Raw genomic sequence first — 19839 nt, forward strand, 5'->3', positions numbered from 1 at the left:
AAAGAAAATACTTTGTACAATTTGGTAAAAAATATCCACATAATTACAGACATTTCTCTGGAGAGAGGCAGAAATTTATCTTGGTAAATTATCTAACTATAGATCTATACTGGCCAAAAAAATGGTTCAGTGTTTAAGTATGGTGGTGAAGAAAGGAAATAATTCTGTGATCCTGTTTTCCAGTTCTCTGCTGCCAAGGGCTTGAATTTGGGGCATTTTAATTGGTAAATATATGTTAAAAAACAAGTACATTGAAATATTTTCTGAGAATACTCAACTACAGTATTTTTAGAAGTATTAAACGAAAAGACTAAATCTGGGATTTTCGAAGAAACTTAAGGGAGTTAGATGCCTTGAATTTCAATGGAAGTTGGACACACAATACCTCTTTGGAAATCCCAGCTTAATTGTTTTGTGAAATGTCTCTGATGTTGTCAGTCCAGTGGAAAACTGTCCGTATCACAAAACCCACCACTATAATGGAGACCCTTCTTGGCAGAATCAACAGAAAGGCCACGGTCTGAATAGGCATGGAAACTGAATTGCCCTCTGACGTTCAGAGGAGCTGGAACAGGATGGGGGCAGATTGGTGGGGCATTGTGAGGAACCTGACCTATCTATGGTGTAGCTGTTCCAGGGATACACAGGACCTGATTCTCAACTCCTTGCTCAGAGTAATCTCCCAGGGTCTGATCCAAAGTCCACTGACACAATGCAAAGACTGATTTCTATGGGCTTTGGATAAGGCCCTTGTTTTCTTTGAGATGTTTTGCTTGAGGGAGGAATGGAGGACTAGACTCTAAGGGTATGTCTACACTACCTGCTGGATTGGCGGCCAGCGATCGATCCAGCGGGGGTTGATTTATCGGGGGTCTAGTCTAGACGCGATAAATCGACCCCTGAGCGCTCTCCCGTTGACTCCTGTACTCCATTGCTGTGAGAGGCACAGGCAGAGTTGACGGGGGAGCGGCAGCAGTCGACTCACCGCAGTGGAGACACCGCAGTGAGTAGGTCTAAGTACATCGACTTCAGCTATGTTGTTCACGTAGCTGAAGTTGGGTAACTTAGATCTATCTCCCCCCCACCCCCCGCCCAGCTGTAGACCAGGCCTTCGAGAACTCCTGACTCCAGAGCTTTCACTGTCAATGCAGCACCTTTTGCAGCACTAACTTAACACAAACATTTTAAGGAAAAAAAACCCTAATGTAAAATAAAGAAAAACACTATGAGGCAAGGGAACAAATTCTTTGGCTTAAGTTAGAAATGTCATTAACAATACATCAGTCTTTTGACTTTGATATATCTTCCAGACTGCATTTAGTGCAAAATATCCAATAGTCTCTTGCAAAATTCACTTTTCAAATGTTTTGCCCATTTGGTTGAAAGATCTTACTGCCTTAAAAGCACATAGAAAACTCTCTGTTTATGATACGACTGTTGAAATGTCAAGCCTAATTACATTAGTGTGATCCCAAGTGAATAACTGCATCTTTTAAGGAATACTCAGTCAAAATCTAGGAAATACAACATTGGCTTGATCAGTTACAAACTGCTTAAACAAAATATGATAACAAAAGGCAAGACGTAAATATTAGAAATTAGAGATAGAAAAGTCTATTGGGTAATCTAGTCCATTCTCTGCCCGTGCAGAATTCTTCCCTATAGCATATACCTGAGTGATTTCTCCAGTCTACTTTTAAAAGTGTCTCCAGTGAGAGAGTCTCCAATATTTCCTTTAGGAGACTATTCCTCATTCTGTTATAATTCATTATCAGGAAAATATTACTGAGTATCAGCTTAGATGTCATCCTCTGTATCTAGGAAGACTTAAAGAAATCCTCTCCCTCTGTGTTCTTTTTAACACCCTTCAAATATATTCAATTGTAAGTTCTTCTGTCAGAGACTGTAGAGACTTTTTAAAAAGTACCTGAGTCCCAAGTTCAAAAATGAGCAATTAGAAGTCTCATAGGAACAGGGCCACCGGGGAGGGAGGAGGGTTGGGGGGGGGGAGTGGGGCAATTTGCCCCAGGCCCCACAGGGGCCCCCCGAGAATATAGTATTCTATAGTATTTCAACTTTTTTTTTAATGGAAGGGGCCCCTGAAATTGCTTTGCCCCAGGCCCCCTGAATCCTCTGGGCGGCCCTGCATTGGAAATCAATAGAAATTAAGCTTCTAAAGCCGAGATCCTCAAAAGTATTTAGCTGTCTAACTCCTATTGAAACCAATGGAAGTTAGGTATCCAAATAGCTTTTAGGATCTGAGTCTAAGTACCTAAGTCCCTTTGCTCCCAAGTCACTTAGGTACTTTGAAAAGTTTACCCTGTGTCTTCATATGTGTTTGTATGGCATCTAGCACAATGATGCCCTCGTTAGGGCCTGTGTGTGCTACTATAATACAAATATTAAATAATAGATCATATTTCTTATTAGGCGTCAACACTGCATAGGGATATTAACATCTGCTTTGGATGTATGTTATGTGGCAGCCTGATTGTGCATTACTTTTGCTTGCACAAACAATTCACGGTGGTAGTGGCTATTCTACACGTCACACTACAATGCTCAGTGCTTAGGGCCTGTTCTCCCATTGATCAGCTCCTGCACTGATCCTTTGCCTGCTATTCCTTGTGAGGGCTAGTTACACTGTATAATCAAAATGTAAAATAGCTGAGTCGCTGGTGTTTTGGTTCTACCAGGCGTTATGGTGCAAAATGGACAATGTTAACATTTGGTGATAATTATCGTGCTCATAGCAGAGGAGTAAGGAAAGAATGAAAAGGCATTATAGGCTCTCTTATGTCTGAGGAAATAATTCATTATATGGGGGCTTTCACGTAAGTTAAGCCAAAAGAATTGGAAACATACTACTTTTCTGATGTGATGTATTGATGCTGTTTGAACTGCGCTGTGAATGGAAAAGAAAGAGTTTCTAGTGTGTTTGCTTGTAATGGTGTGATTTTTGTTAAGCCTTGGGGCTGATTTACCACTGTGTTACTCCCGTTTTGCACCATCTAACTCCACTGATTTCAATGGAGTTACACAGTGGAAAACTGGAGTAACTCAGTTGTAAATCAAGTCTCCAGTGGTTACATATATACTAAGGATCTAGCTCAGGGATCAGCAACCTTTGGCACGCGGCCCACCAGCGTAAGCACCCTGGCAGACTGCGCCGGTTTGATTACCTGCTGCATCCACAAGTTCGGCCGATTGCAGCCCCCCCACTGGCCATGGTTTGCCGCTCCAGGCCAATGGGGGTTGCGGGAAGCGGCGGCCAGCACATCCCTTGGCCCGTGCCGCTTCCTGCAGCCCCCATTGGCCTGGAGCGGCGAACCGCGGCCAGTGGGAGCTGCGATTGGCAGAACCTGCGGACGCGGCAGGTAAACAAACCAGCCCAGCCCGCCAGGGTGCTTGCCGTGGCAGGCCACGTGCCAAAGGTTGCTAATCCCTGATCTAGATAATATTTGTGAGCATGTTTACTTTGTCTTGAATTTTTCTGAAGTCATCTGACACTATAGGAAAATCGAAGAGCTATAGCCTAATAGTAAAAGCTGTCATGCTACAATATCCAAGGTTATGGGTTCAAAACATCAGTGTGCTCATTTTTAAAAATTAAGGACCATTTGTACTGAGCTTATTAGTGCCTTAACTTGTGGGACTTCATTCTTCTCTCTCACTAATTTTGTACTGTTGTAACTCTATTTATTGCATTGTGGTTACTCCTGATTTACACCAGCATGAGTGCAAAGAGAATCAGGCCAGCAGTTTCTATATAATTCTAAAATGGTTAATAGTTAGTACATTACATATAAAATGCACCATAATAAAACTGTGCCTTCATATGGAACGTTATAAACACCATCCTCTAGTCTAATCCATACAGTCTTGTGGTTTGATGTAAAAGTCACAATGAGATTTACAAAGCAAGTCAAATTTGAAAATATTTGTTTGTTAATTTTCAACTGTTTGATTTGTAAATTAATTGAGCTGAAATTTATGAACTAAAACCCCACATCTATTTAACATCTGACTAAACACTAGATGGCTTTAGTTAAATTCCTCTTCACTAAGTGGAAGTTCTGCCAATACTGCTCACTAGATTATGCAAAATCAATTTTCATAGATATTACCCAATAAAACTGCTGCCCCAATATAGCATGTCCCAATTAAGTAGGATTACAGTAGTAATATTTTAGGCCCTGACTATTCAACAGGATTTATGCAGATTGGCTCCTGCACCTGCATAGAGCCCCACAGAAGTCAGTGGAGTGGCATGTGGGTACATCCATGGGAATATCCATTTGCAGGATCAAGATCTTGCACTGTAAGTTTGTCAAAGCATTGTAAGCAGTCAAAAAGGCTAACAGTATGTTAGGCTCTATTAGGAAAGGGGTAAAAATAAGACAGAAAATATCATGATGCCACTTTAGAAATCCATGGTGTGCCCACACCTTGAACATTGTGTGCAGTTCTGGTTGCCCCATCTCAGAAAAAATATAGTGGAACTGGAAATGGTTCAGAGAAGGGCAACAAAGATGATCAAGAATACAGAACAGCGTCCATATGAGGATAGACAAAAAGATTAGGGCTGTTCTGATTAGAAATGAGTCGACTAAGGGGGGATATTATAGGTCTATCAAATCATGAGTGATGTGGAAAAAGTGAATAGAGAGGTGAAAACTTTACTCTCTCACACAATACATGGCTGACCTCAGGCACAATGGAACTCTCTACAACAAGGATAAAGCTTGTCTGACAGGGAGAAGGAGCTTTCTCTGGGGTGAGTCCAGAACAAACTCCCAGAAATTTCACCAAACCTTCTGTTCCAAGTGGAAGGCACCTTTCTTCGATGTGCATTCTGTAACAGAAACACAGAGCAGTGTGTATATTCAAAACAGAAACCGAAAAAGAACAAAACCTAAACTGCACACACAATTCCCCCTAGCCCTCCCTCCCACTCCCGGGGGGAAGGAGAGGATGAGGGAGAAAACAAACCTCGTGGCAGACATTTGTCACATTGCTTAACGTGATACTGGAAGAAGGTCAGATGCTACGGAGTTGAGGGCAATAGAAGGACCTATATGGAATAGAACTGAACTATTCTAGGATCTTTCTCCTTCCCTTTCCTCTATAAAATGGAGTTGATACCCACCTCACAGTGGTGTTGTGGAGCTCAATTAATGTTTATAAAACATGTCAAGATCTTCAGATAACCTGGTGACCTGAGGAAGGGAGAGTTGTGCACAAGGTGCTGGTTAGTGAATGATTGGGGGGAGGGTGTCAGTCATAGCTTGTGTATAGGCGACGCTGCTGCCCACTGCCTCCTCAGCCCAATTTCTCTTTTCCAGTCCCCATTTTGCCCCTCTGTCTTTCCCTTCCATGCTTCCCTCAGGGCTCCTCTTCAGAGCTACCTCACTCCATCTTCTCCCTCTTGAACCCATTTCTCTTCCACAAGATACCACATCCGCTTTATGCAGCTGCAGGGGCAACAAAAAGTAAATGTTTTATTGTGGGACTGATGAGGTAATTAAAGGGGTTCAGAAGAGGGTGAATAAATATGTGACTCTGGAGGAAGAGAAAGATGGGGGAAAGAAATTGGTCAGGGCTTAAGCAGTCTGGAGGATAGGAAGAAGAGTCCAAAACTGGTGGATCTGGGTCTGCCCTGATTATTATTCACCAAATAATCCTCTCTTTATCCATTGACTTCTTGCCTGTTCAAGGAGGCCCCAGCAATAACACTTTGGGTTGTTCCAGAAGGAGAAGCGCCATGTGCAACAAAAATAAGGAGGAGTGCCTGCAGAGGAGGTGGAAAAGAGATTCCATCAGTCCCCCTAGCCTAGCCAAAATATCAGTCCAGCTCTGTGCGATGCTGCGAAACTGGAAAAGATACACTGAAGCACTCAACGCCGGCAAAAGAAGGGTCTAGATGGGGCTAGTTCTCATTATACAGTGGCACAGCCACCCAATTTTGAAGTCAAATGGGGCTTTGTATATTCTCAGAGTGATGCCTGTGGAGCAGCATATGTGGGACAGACAGGGGGCAAACCTACCCAAGTGCTATTATGTCCCTTAAAATGCAGAATGCTTGAGAGGTGGAACACAGTAGTGTCTTTCAGACATTGTATAGCATTATGTTTTCTGGCCACAAATCATGTCACTCCTAGAAAGCTGATTTGTATTATTTAGATTGGTGGTTCCCAACCTGGTCTGTAGAGCACTTGCTGGTGGTCAGTGATGAGGTGCTGGTCACATGGGTCTAATTCTGCTCCTTGTTACCACCAGCTAAATTATATTTAAAAATAGCTAAACATAAATTAGACATTGTCCTAATATTAATTTTCCATGGAGTAATTGGTGCAGTTACTGCAGGACTAGTATGTGATTGTGAGTGAGAAGGCGGACAGTCTGTGTAATTGTAAATGGGAGGGTAGACGGCTGTGAGATAATCCTCTTAAGATGTGATCCACACTGCAAATGTTGGAGTGTCTCTGATCAAGAAATAGGGCCAGAGTCTCACCTGGTATAAATCAGCATAGCTCCACTGAAGTCACATCAGCCCTGGCCCATTACATTTAGGATTTTTTTTTTTAGCCATAAAAGAGAACTGCATTTGTCATAACTCATAACGTACAATATATTTCTGACTAAGTAACAAGATTCTGCTTTTTATTTCTCGCTGGTATTCCACTGTAAGTAGGTCACGGAGAACTTGGAACGTGAATTGAAGATGGCTTGTCTGGAATTACTGTGTTTATTGAAGAAAAGTAGATTTCTAGATAAGATATGCATAGCTAATCCTAAATAATAGCTGGCTTGTGTCTCACACTGGAAACAAATTTCAAGAATGGTTCTATGTGAAAATATGATCCAGAGCTATGGAGTCTTAGGGTGAGGTGCTGCGTGCATACGAGAGTGCATTAAAAGATGCTAGGAGGGACTGATTTAATTTGTGTACAAAGGCCTGTGGTGTTCACATTCCATGTTTAAAAGTTCTATTCCAGGGGTCGGCAACGTTCGGCACGCGGCTCGCCAGGGTAAGCACCCTAGCAGGCCGGGCCAGTTTTATTTACCTGCTGACGCGGCAGGTTCGGCCAATCGCGGCCCCCATTCACTGCAGTTCGCCATCCTGGTCCAATGGGGGCGGCAGGAAGCGGTGCAGGCCGAGGGATGTGCTGGCCGCGGCTTCCCGTCGCCCCCATTGGCCTGGGACGGCAAACCGCGGCCAGTGGGGGCCGCGATCGGCCGAACCTGCCGCATCAGCAGGTAAATAAACTGGCCCGGCCCGCTAGGGTGCTTACCCTGGCGAGCCGCGTGCCGAACGTTGCCGACCCCTGTTCTATTCTATATAGGTTATTGTACTGCCTTCATCACTATAGCATCTGAGTGCCTTCCAAGAATGCATTAAATGGCAAGACTAACATCTATCATGTTAGGCACTTAAATATATATTTAAGCATCTAAATAAGGGGGAATTGCAGGTGCTCATGAGACTCATTTAGTTGTCACCATATGGATATAGGTACCTAATCACCCATGTTTGAAAATAGTAGGTTAAGTGACTTGGCAGAGGAGGAAGTGCCGGACATGGAGTTGGAGTGTAGGAGTTCTTGACTCTCAGTCCTGTATTCAGGCCACTAGATCAAATAATGTTCTGCCATGGACTTATTTCATTGCCATGAAGATTGACTTGTGTGGTAGATATGGAGCTTTTAGCTTCTTTTCAAATGTAAAATACATTAAAAAGTACCATTATTTCTAATGCGCCTATGTTAAATGTACTAAATCAAATGTACCTAATTAAAACATTTGTAGGTCTGGTTTAGTAACCGTCGTGCTAGATGGAGGAAACAGGCGGGGGCCAATCAACTGATGGCTTTCAACCACCTGATCCCAGGAGGATTCCCACCCACTGCCATGCCAACCTTGCCAACATACCAGCTATCTGAGCCCTCCTATCAACCCACCTCCATACCACAAGGTACAGTAGGGGACAGATGTTTCATTTAAACGGCGTTATCAGTGGTTTTCCATGTAAACCCACTTTAGAAACATTCTATTCTTCAAATTTTGAAAATGGTTTGGATGAATGTAGGCCTCAAGCCAGCAAAACTCTTACATTTAACATGTGACTATTCCCATTGGCTTCACTAGCTTGTGGCCTGATTGCCTATGAATGGTGCCAGTGCCAGACTGACAGTCTTAGCTTGGACACTGAAGTCCCCTATCCCTGGGAGAGGTACAGCATTGGCAGGGGTTGTGCAAATGTCCCCATCCTCTCAACTCTGCCATGTCCCAGTGCATGGTGGAGGATAGGTCATCAATCACTATGTTCATTCAATCTTCTTTGTTGCAAGTGACTGCCAACTGGAAATTTTTATGCCTGATATGCCTGATATGTGTCCAGTAGGAATTGGACTGAAGTCACCAACCACCTCACACATATACTGAATAGCCATCAGATGATAATAAGTTCCAGTTGCTACTAGAGAGGGGATCCCAAACGTATCGATGGTTTGGGAAAAATGGAACTTAAATACAGGCTACTCCTGATTTTGATCTTTCAAAGGTAAATAATACCCTGTCTGATAGGGTATTATAAAACCAGGTCCCTGCCTCCCAAAGCTTTGTCTATTATAGAAGTGGGAGAAATTTGCAACTTTTTATCTAAGCCTCCTACCTGCTAAACTTCAGTGATTTGGTTAAAATGAAATCTGGATTCAAACCAGTGGTGGATAGTTTTACCAAACCAAAATCTGACTAGGGAAATTTTGCAAAACCCCCAACTTGTCTGATCACTAGTCACTACCAACCTGAGCTGAATTCCTACTGATGAACTGGGGAGGAAAGACTATATCCTGTCCATTAGAAGAGCATACGCCCATTATGCATCATGTGAGAATCACATCTGCATGTAACTTTCACAATGTAAATGTGTCATGTAGATCTGACAGAGGCTTATGTCATGTTTTGTCTCATGTGTTTTTTTTCCCTCCTAGCCAGTTAAATATTGAGTAATGTTAAATATTCACCTTTGGTTTGGCTAATATTTACCTGCAAGTCCTGATCAGTTCTTCTCAGTGTTGAACTTTATACAGTTAATTTGTTATGTCAGAAAACTATGTGGAAAATGTATAAATGTGTTCCTTTCCCTTCTAGCTGTGTCTGATCCAAGCAGTACAGTCCACAGACCTCAGCCGCTTCCTCCAAGCACTGTACACCAAAGCAGCCTCCCTTCAAATCCAGAGAGCAGCTCTGCGTATTGCCTACCCAGCACCAGGCATGGATTTTCCAGCTATACAGACAGCTTTGTGCCTCCATCCGGGCCCTCAAATCCCATGAACCCTGCCATTGGCAATGGCCTTTCACCTCAGGTCAGTCCTGTGTTTTCAGACAGAGGATTTGCTGTATACCAGAACCAAAGAGTCTATTCCCCGAGGCCATAGTATAATGAATTGCCAAATTTAAACCATAATGTATTCTTTATACAAGCCACATGATTTCAGTTTGCTAGCTTCCTTTTTTTCCTACTCGCTGCATCAAAACTCATAGCTTATATTTAATTTTCAAGTAATCATGCACACTTCATGTTTGCATTCAGTTATCAAGCATTTGTAATGTGCCACTATTTTCCTTGAGATCCATTCCTGGGCAAAGAAAGATCAAGGAGGGTGATCTTGTCTTGTCTAATCAGCTTTTTATGAATACAATGCCTTTTTAAGAGACTATAGGAGTTTTACAAAATGGCCCTAGAAGTAGCAGAGAAGTTATAGTGGGAGAGGCGCAGCTGATGAGCAGTACACATTGGGATGAGCTATAATCAAGTTATAAATACATAAATTAGGAGACTTACCGTTCTTGGGAAATATATAAATGCTCAAATGCCATAATTGTTTTTCTAATTTGTGTGAGCTTTTCTTAGGAGATCATGTTAATAAATTGCCTTGATAATTGAGTGTCAAAAGGTTGGTTAAATTTCCTACAAGTGGCATCTGTCTGCAGTTGACATTATTAGCAATTGCTTAAATATACAGTACTTTAGTTTATTAGTGTGAGCTTCGCCCAGGTGTTTGGAAGAGCTGTCCACTAAATTCTGAGAAATGTCACAAAGGGGATGCAATCTATAATTACAATCAGGAATCTCTTCAGGGCTGAGAGTGAGAGTTTTAACAGCTTTATCGTCTTTCTACCCTTTTTTCCTCTCAGTGGTTAGAAAAACAGAGAGAAGCTCAGAATGACACAAATGAAAAGTGAAAAGACAATTATACTCAATTACACACTAATCACTGACTATCACCACTGCCTAAGCAGTAAGAGGGCATTCTAATAGGCAGAAAATGAGATTTTAATGGCACAAAGGGTGGCCAAAATAACGACTCATATATCTTTGCCTCCTTCGTTTTCTTCAACTTGTGGTTTGCATCTCGGGAATACAGTTCCTGGTTCCTGCATAACGGTGATAACTCTGTGCAGCTGAAAAGTTCAAAGGCATCGGAGTTGAAAAGAATGAATAGCAAAGGCAATGAAATAAACATTTTTGCCTAAAGGCAAAAGTTCATAAACCCTTTTTTGTAACAGTAAATGTAATTAAGTTTCATAGATTCCTATAGCACATAGTGGAATACAAAACTTTATGGCTTTAAAACCTCAGTAGAAAAATACCAACATAAAAACAAACGGATGTACTTCCAACAAGACTTTAATGAATTTTGTTTTGAAGAATCCTAATTTCTAAATGCAATCTCCAACAAAAGGCATGACATTATATTAGTGGTTTCATTCTTTGAAATGACCAGATTCATAGTATGCAAGGCTTCCATAATTTAGACATAAAAATCTTTCCAGGGTTCCGAGTTAATCCATCAGAGGCAGTTTTCAACGTCATTTTCAGTGTAAGTCAGTTCTAGCTATGGAGAAGTGTTATTTTGTTCTTTCAAAAAGCTTTTATTCACTGTGATATGAAAGTTAAGTATTACATTAAAGAAGTCCTGTGACATTTTGGTAAAGAGAGATCATTACCAAAAGGAATTGGTGGAACAAGTTTTCACGGCCAATATCTTATTGTGACCATCCTATAATCAAAAGGAGATCTTAAAACTGATAAAACAGACACAAATAGTTTCTGTGATCTCCAGTTCTTGGAACCCAGCCCTGATTCAGTGGTCAGGATTGTCTTCATATTATGAAAGTTGGTCTGTGCATCCTTAGCATTCCCCTACCTTCCCCCATCCCAGTGGTCAGAACAGGGATCGGCAACCTTTCACATGCGGCCCGCCAGCGTAATCACCCTGGTGGGCCGAGCCGGTTTGTTTACCTGCCACGTCCGCAGGTTCGGCCGATCACGGCTCCCACTGGCCGCGGTTCGCCGCTCTAAGCCAATGGGGGCTGCGGGAAGTGGCGTGAGCCGAGGGATGTGCTGGCCGCCGCTTCCCACTGCCCCCATTGGCCTGGGACGGTGAACCGCTGCCAGTGGGAGCTGCGATCGGCCAAACCTGTGGATGCAGCAGGTAAACAAACTGGCCCGGCCCGCCAGGGTGCTTACCCTGGCGGGCCGCGTGCCAAAGGTTGCCGATCTCTGGCTTAAAAAATTTCTGGCCCTGCTTTGCACCTTTACCATGGGCCATAGAGGGAAGTTGGTCAATAGAAAAGAGTGTTGATGTAATTTGTTCATCACTTGAACATACTCAGTCACATCCATTCAAGTGGAGAGAGCTTTTGGAAGTTTATTGGCCTCAGTATGAAAATGTTTCAAGTTAAACAAATGCTGAAGAAGACCCTCAGACAGCATGGCAAAAAATGTTTAGACAGAGCTGGCCTTTGGGCTGTGTTAAACTCATGGCTCTGGGACCCCCAGATTTAGGAACCAAAAGATGTAAGGAGAAGCTGAGCCCTCATGTTTTCATAAGTAAATCTCTATCCCTTTTGCTGGCCAGAATCACCCTGAAGATATAAATTGCCCTAAACCAATTGCTGGGGTTGAAAGGAACAAGCAGCTGGGTTCGACTTCTGCAGCAGGAGGCTCCAGGGGTTGCCAGACACACACTTGTAATAAATAAAATGTCAGTTAAATTGGGGGTGTGTCCCAAATAATAATTCTGCCAATCCTCCCCCAAATCCTTCGTTCAACCCTCCACTGAGTTCTGTGCTCCTGGTGGACAGGAAATAGTCATGTCTGAGTGAGATGGCAATAAAAACTGTTTGTCAGGCCTGTCCAAAAATTCTAAAGCCAATTCTGCATTTAGGATTTTATCAAAGAAAAGGTAATGGGAAATTTCCCAGGGAGAAACAAGCCCTAAGTTGGTAGAGCTGGGAGTGAGAAAAGGTTTTTAATGAGAAATCAAGAGCTTCTTTCCTTGCTGGGGGATTTTGATCCTACTGAATCTGTGTAGTGTATGTGTGTGAGCCATTAAAATGATGTCTACACTTACGACTATCTCCCATTAGCAAGCACTATAGAAAAACTATATACAAAACACAAGCTGAATTTATGGTGAATTATTCAAGGAAGAAGAAAAAAATTACACTACCCTCTAGAGAGATCCTTTGTGGTAAATAGAGTCCAGTGATGTATACAGCAAAGACTGGTACTAAGATTCACAGGACCTGATTCTCAGATGATGTAAAACACCATAGCTCCATTGACTTCAGTTTATACCAGGCGAGACTCTGGCCCACAGTCCTCTGAACTCAGTTTTTTTGATGCAGGGTATTCCATTTCTATTTTTGCTCCTGAGCCCACTGACAATTAAGTTTCTGGTTTAAGACAAACATTGTAGTCAAATTGAGATCAAAGGGGGAAACATTACAAGAGGTGCTACGGTGCTATAGTTTTGTTATTGTTTGTTCATTTTCTCACTGTAGTAACAAACTTTAATCAGAAGCTTGCATGTGTCTGCATATTTTTTGGGGGGAGGGTGAAAGGATGGAATGTCAGCATCCAATACACCTGGCTTCCTGTTCTAGTGACTCTCTGGAAAATAAGATAAAGTTTTGTGTGTGCAAGTTTAAAACAAAGAGAGGAGTGGGAAGTCCTAACTGTCTTCCTAGCATTCAGCACATTCAGAACAAAGAGATGGTCTGCAGTTCTCATCAGGGTGATTGAGTATTGGTCTGCTAAGTCTGTTTTACCCATTATTACCTGGCTGTGGTGAGAAATCCTCTGTGTTATAGACTTACAAAGGGTTGATCTTTATAGAAACAAGGCAGTGATTAATAGTGCAGGGAATTGGTGTTAAGTATTGTCCTTGTCTGCATTTTACAAAAAAAATAAAATAAAAAAAAAATCCATCTCTGCCAGTGAACTGGAGCTTTTTAAGAATAATGTCAGTATTGAGATTATTAGTGTGTAATGTATGTAAATTGCATATTTTGTGTCGGCTATGCCTATTATGCAGCTTCTTGGTTTTCATGCATATATTTATTGGAATATTGTAGTTCCCTTTCAAATTAAATTTCAATTGCTCAGTGCATTTTCTTTTGACAAACATTTGTTAATCCTGAAATTTATTAGGGAGTAGCATGTGTACAGAACTCAAGACGTTTTCTGATTTGGCATGTCATTTTCAGATCATGGCATTAACAATTACCTCAGATTCTTCAGATGTAAGGCAATGACTCTTTGTCAAAACATGTTTATTTCAATTGAAGGTGTATGGTCTTACTACAGATCTGATTATTACAAAGATAGGATTTCATCATTTTAATTTTTTTTATATAAGTTGAGGGAAAAAATCTCTTTCAGTGTGGCATGGGAATCCCTTGACCTTTTCTTGTTCTCTTTATAAATGTAAAGTCAGTAAAGTTTACCCAGGTCCATGTGGTTCAGGCAGTTCCTGTTTCTAAAGAGCGCTATTTCAGAATCTATTTGGGCTCAGATCCAGACACAAGAATATTTTTATTGTTGTTGTTCATCAGGCCACTCCTTTTCTACATTTACAAATCCACATAGGTTACAAAGCCTTAAATATCCACTGTTAAAAGAAAAACATCAAGGAGTCTGGTAGCAGCTTAAAGACTAACAGATTTATTTGGGCATAAGCTTTCATGGGTAAAAAACCTCACTTCTTCAGATGCAACTGAAAGTGTATGCCCAAATAAAATTGTTAGTCTTTAAGGTGACACTGGACTCCTTGTTGTTTTTGTGGATACAGACTAACACGGCTACCTTCTGATACTTGACACTGTTAAAAGCTTTTACCACGAAGAACCAGAAGAGCAGGTGGTTGTAACCTGTTTCCTGATGGATATATTTTTTCACCCTAGAAAATCACTAAACCCTCACTTCCCAAAAGTGGGTCACACTAATAGAATTGGAGACTGTATGTGGTGTCCTTTTACGGTGGTAAATGCATTGGCTGTGTTAGTTGCACAGTTGCATCAGAGGGCACAGTGCCCTCCAGCGTACTTATCAGTTCTCACACTTTAACTGGCACTCAACAATATTCTGAAGTAAAACTACAACCTTTCCCTTGAACAGCATTGAACATTAGAGTTGTTTCACAGCTTCTTCTTGGAATGTCCAAACATTTCATTGTCTAAACCAGAGAATTATTCGGTAACCCTTTCACTGCGGCATGGTTCTCTCTTGGATGACTGTGTTCTGTATGAGTGCACTTGGTTTTTATCAGCTCAAGACATGTCAGCTATTGAATTAGGGCTTTTCCGTTAGAAGAAAGATGCACTCATGATGCTTTATTAAATTCTGTTTTTATAGGAAAACTCAAGAGCAAATAGTTGAAAACTTGCATTGCCTCACTAAAATGAAATGAATAAAAACAGTGGGTTCCTTTACTATGCATAATTGCTGTAATAAAATTGTTCTACATCTGGTTGCCCACAGAAATACATTTTTTGTGTTGGATTAGTCTAGGAGAGCCTATACCAATCAAAAGCTCTTGCTGTGGGTCAAAAGTGGTCTTAGCTTTGAGCATTATTCAACTGGTGACCAACTGGCATGAACCAGAAGTCCTGGATTTCTTAACTAGGGAGGCAGTTTGTTCACATTGTGTAATTTGTCTGAGCACGAGTTGCCTGATAAAAGCCATAGATGTAAATAATGATGTTAAGCACATGGGGTTTTGTGTTGATTTTATCATTCCGTTTCCTTAGTTTGATGGAAACAACTGGAATTTTGTGGTCTCATAATTACTATCAGACAAGCATAACATTGGCTTAATTTTTAAAAAGTGCTTACTGACTTTGGATGCTTTCATTGGTGGATGCCTAACTTAAGATACCTTGAAGAGGACCTGATTGTCAGAGGGCAGGTGCTCATCACTTCTGAAAATTAGGTCTCCTGAAAGTGTCATAAGCTGACCACCTGTAAATTGAAGTCCCCAAAATCACTGGTCACATCCGAAAATTTAAGCCAGAATTATTCTTGTGTCTCAGTAACCACGAGATAATCAAATTGTAGAAAAGGTACTACAACAAAATATACTGACACTGAAATGTAGAAGTAAGATGTGACGTAGTCACATTCATTTCTTGAATTTGACAATTTTCACCATGTGACAGGTGATAAAATATTATATAAGATTATTTTTTGGTTGTAAACATTCCACAACTCATCACTCACTTTATTTGGGCCATATAGTAAGAGATTATTCACCTCAGAAGCTTTTGATGCTCTTAATTCTACAATTTAAAACACTCATGATTTTCTGTATGCTAAACATATCTCTGCCATACAGTGGGCTGAAATTTTTTGCACAAAATGTTTTTCAGATGAAAAATAGATTATCCACCACAAAACAGGACTTTGCACAAAAAATTGTCAACATCTTCAAACTTTTCTGATTTTCAGAAATTATTGTGGAATATTTTAATCAATAATTTAATTAAATTGTATCAAAATCATTACTGAACATTTTTGTTTACCAAGAATGTGGTTTTCTGTAAATGAAATGTTCGATGTTTTTAAACAATTTCAATAAAAAATTCTATTAAAAACTGTTAAAAATGTCATGAAAACTTTTGCAACTCCTTCCCCCCCCGCCCCCCCCCCAAAAAACCCAGCAACCAGAAAATAGGTCTGTTTTGAATTCTGGGAAAAAGAAACAATTTTAATATTTCCCACAAAACTTATTCCTCTCCCTTCTCCTCCCATGATATCTGCCATTTAGGGTAGACTCTATCTCATATATGTGTCATGCTGAAAGCGATCATGATCAATCAAAACAAATTTGATCCAAATTTCACATCCAGATTTTTTAAATATTAACTTAGTTCTTTGATGCATTAAAAATCTCCCTCTTTAAAATGTGCTCTTTTTTGGTGTGATATTTTGATTCTCAGAGATTTTCTGCAGTGAAGAGTTAACAGCAGGTAATGTCATTCATCTTAGAAGCAGTTTGAAATTTTCTGTGTTAGTGATGAATGAGGGTATCTGACCCACATCTGTTTTACATTAGAATGGAACATTGCCCTGACATCGTTAGGAGCATTTGTCAAGATTCCCTGGACAGAGCTTCTGTAAATTACATGCTGCAAATGTGTCAGGGTCAGATAAGAGGATATCATTAACTCCACTAAAGTTTACTCATGATTCTGTCAGCTCAACTTAATACGTTAACTGCTAACAATTTTCCTTGAGCTGTTTCATTAAATCTTTCGTTTAGAGAAGGGTGAAAAAAAATGTATCACTGTACCCAAGAATATGACTCATGTTCTTTTCTCATAAATCATATTAATTGCAGTTATGGTCACAAAGCATATTAAATGCAGGCATGCGTAAATGAATTAAAACACATGAGAATTTTATTATGTCTATGGTGGGTCCAACCTACTAAAATACCAACCACATTAACTGGCATAATGTTTCATTTAAATGGAATAAGCTTTATCTCAGTTTAATGGGCTTTATTTTGTTGATAATAGATACATTTTATGTAATAGTTGATAATGGACCCAGTGTTGCCTACATACTTTTAAGGCTTTTATCAGCCACTTCTACTTATACATACTGAGGCATGACCTCAACTGGTGTGAATCTCTGTTGACTTCAGTGGAACTACATTCATTCCCACAGCTGAGAATTTGTTGTAAAAAAGTGGAGAGGTTTTTTTGTGTTTGTTTTTTTGTTTGTTTTTTGTTTTTGTTTTGAGGAAGGGTGGTGGAAATTGCTCAATAAAATGTTTCTGTCTATTGTCCTTGTTGCAGTTCACTGTATTTATTAGAAGGCAATTTTGTCTGGAAACAAGATTGAATTTAGAGATCCATAGTCTTAGAATATAATTGTCTACAAACTATGAATATTGTATTTTGCTATATTAACTGAAAGGCTATTTATCAGTTCAAGGATACTCCCGGTGTTCCTTATCAAGCCAAACTTGAAATCACATGCCACAAAGAAAACACTTGTTTTTTATTGTTCTACTTTATTCATGAACAAAATGTAGCATGTGGCCAAAACCGTAAGACTTGATTTTTGACCTCATTAAAATTCAGCATGAATAAGAACTGCAGCATTTGGCTCTAAAGACGTAGGGCCTGAGCCAACACTCATTTAAGTCAATGTGAATCTTTTTATTGATTTTAATGGGAGCTGAATCATGCTCATAATGAATATGTAAATAATTTGGTTTTACACATTCAGGGCCAGACCCATTGTTGGAATAAATCCGTGTAGCTCCATTTACCCTGGAGGGGGAAGGGCGGGGGGCTCTGCTGGTTTATATCAGTGAAGGTTCTCACCTTCCGCGCCCAGACCTGGAAGTAATAGAGTGCCTCCTGTGAGGTGCTGAGTGCCATCTACTTCATGGAGGGCAGTAGAAGTCGCAGCTTGCAGGATTGGATCTTTAATGGCTTTCTAATTGATTAGGTGAAAGTCATTCATGCCCTTCCTGTAACTCCTAGCATGGGTGATAAGGTCATGACACATACCATAAGAGAGACTTCTGCCTTTAGGCTACTTCCCTTATAGCTTTCAAACAGACATGACCAAAAATCTAATTATTTAGATGCTAATCAACTGCAGGATGATTCCTAAGGCTTCTGAAGAAGACGTTTCTGAGAAGACAATTACTGTTCAAAATCAAATTTTTCAGCCTTGAAGATATAGTGCTGTCACTCTTGTCAAGATGGTTAAAGGCATCGGTTTTATTAGGTGCATCTGCACTTGATTAGAGATGACTGACAACTTGAGTTAATCTGTGGTAAATTTTGAATGAGATCCCATCTAATACCAGTAGATTTCAACTTTCAGTGGCTACATGGCTGGCAAAAGAGTAAATTTTCTAAAGGAGGGCCTGAACTAAAACACCAGATACAAGCACACCTGAAGTTTAGAATCTGATCCAAATCCCCATTTAAAGCCTGCTCCCTAGCACTATAATGGGTCACACCAAAACCCTGGATCAAAACACTCCCAAACTTTGGGTTGTTCATAATTTGCATCCAGGTCCAAATGTATCTTGGGCCCCTTTCTATTGAGAACAGAAGTAGAAAAAGTCAGAACTACTTTAAGAAGTAGCTTAAGGTGATGGGCATAAACACGTTCACCCAAACAGCCCTAAGGATCCTCGTTCAGGAAGCCAGCACATCCCTCGGCCCATGTCGCTTCCCGCAGCCCCCATTGGCCTGGAACTGCGAACCGCAGCCAGTGGGAGCCGCGATCGGCCGAACCTGCGGACGCTGCAGGTAAACAAACCGTCCCAGCGGATTTCCCTGGCAGGCCGCGTGCAAAAAGTTGCCGATCCCTGGGCTACAGTATAGTTGCTATTGCAGCACAGCTTTGGTGGTAGCTATGTTGACAGAAGAATTCTTCCATCCACATTGCTGCATCTACATTGCGGGTTAGGTCATCCTAATCCCATCATGCAGAGCACGAATTTTTCACAGCCCTGAGCAACATAGCTAGGTTGGTCTAATTTTTAAGTGTAGATTAGGCCTAAATGTGCTAGCAGAAGGGAGTAGTTCTCAGAGCTGTGTTTGTCTTTACCATATGCTGTGAAAATACAGAAGTCCTTTGAAAAGAAACATACATCAAGCTGTAGCACAAGGAAGAGATTTGCAGAAATAAGGGATTTAGCAGCACAAGTACAATTAATTTGTGCTCCTAAATCACTTAGGTGCTTTTGTAAAATCTCTCCCTGAACTTCCATAGGAAATTCCAGCCAGAGGATTGACTTTTTAGATACAAGTACATGTTTTCAAGCAATCTAAAGTCTTTTTTTTTTATTGATCTTGACTTTCTGGTTAATCTCTTAACTACATTTATCTATAGGACGTTACAAGAGTCATTGGAGGCTTGAAGCCAAGCTAGAAAGAGAGCACTACTGTTGTTCTTTAGAAAGGAGTGAATTGGCTAGGGAGTTTGTGGCATGACTCTGACCAAACAGCAAGCACTGTAACCTTTTTCTTCTGTCAGAGGTGTAGCTGTGTTAATCTGTATCCACAAAAACAACAAGGAGTCCAGTGGCACCTTAAAGACTAACATATTTATTTGGGCATAAGCTTTTATGTGTAAAAAATCCACTTCTAGTATTCTTTACAGGCAAGCACATGCTTCATACCAGCAGCGCATGAGTTATGGGTGCTCTGCCCCAGCCAGTAGACCAACGTTTTTGGGGGGGCTAGGATCTTTCTCTGGCTCTGCATTTGGAGGGCTGCCTGTAGTACGTAGTGAACATATTGAACTGATGTTAGTTTTTGAAGCTGAACAAATGTTAATTAATAAGTTTTTGGGGGAAGGGATCATTTGTTTGTGGTGTGTTTGTACAGCACCTACACAGTGGAGTCCTGGTCCAGGCCTGGGGCTTTGAGGCAAATATAAATAATAATTAACTATTTTGCCCCATTGTTCAGTCAGCCCTAGAGTTTAGTTCCTGTTGGGAACTTTTTATC

General features: G+C 40.8%; 1 protein-coding gene across 2 annotated transcripts in view; it reads left to right on the plus strand.

Annotated features, from left to right (window-relative positions):
• PAX3 (paired box 3) overlaps nt 1-19839 on the plus strand; it is a 111310-nt gene that overhangs the window by 88362 nt on the left and 3109 nt on the right. For both annotated transcript variants that reach the window (XM_042853579.2, XM_005282530.4), the window contains exons 8-9: nt 7810-7975; nt 9154-9368. In XM_042853579.2, the coding sequence (XP_042709513.1) occupies nt 7810-7975; nt 9154-9368 (381 nt within the window). The remainder of the gene's footprint in view (nt 1-7809; nt 7976-9153; nt 9369-19839) is intronic.

Source organism: Chrysemys picta, chromosome 9, assembly GCF_011386835.1.
Source record: "Chrysemys picta bellii isolate R12L10 chromosome 9, ASM1138683v2, whole genome shotgun sequence".
NCBI classification, from domain to species: domain Eukaryota; kingdom Metazoa; phylum Chordata; order Testudines; family Emydidae; genus Chrysemys; species Chrysemys picta.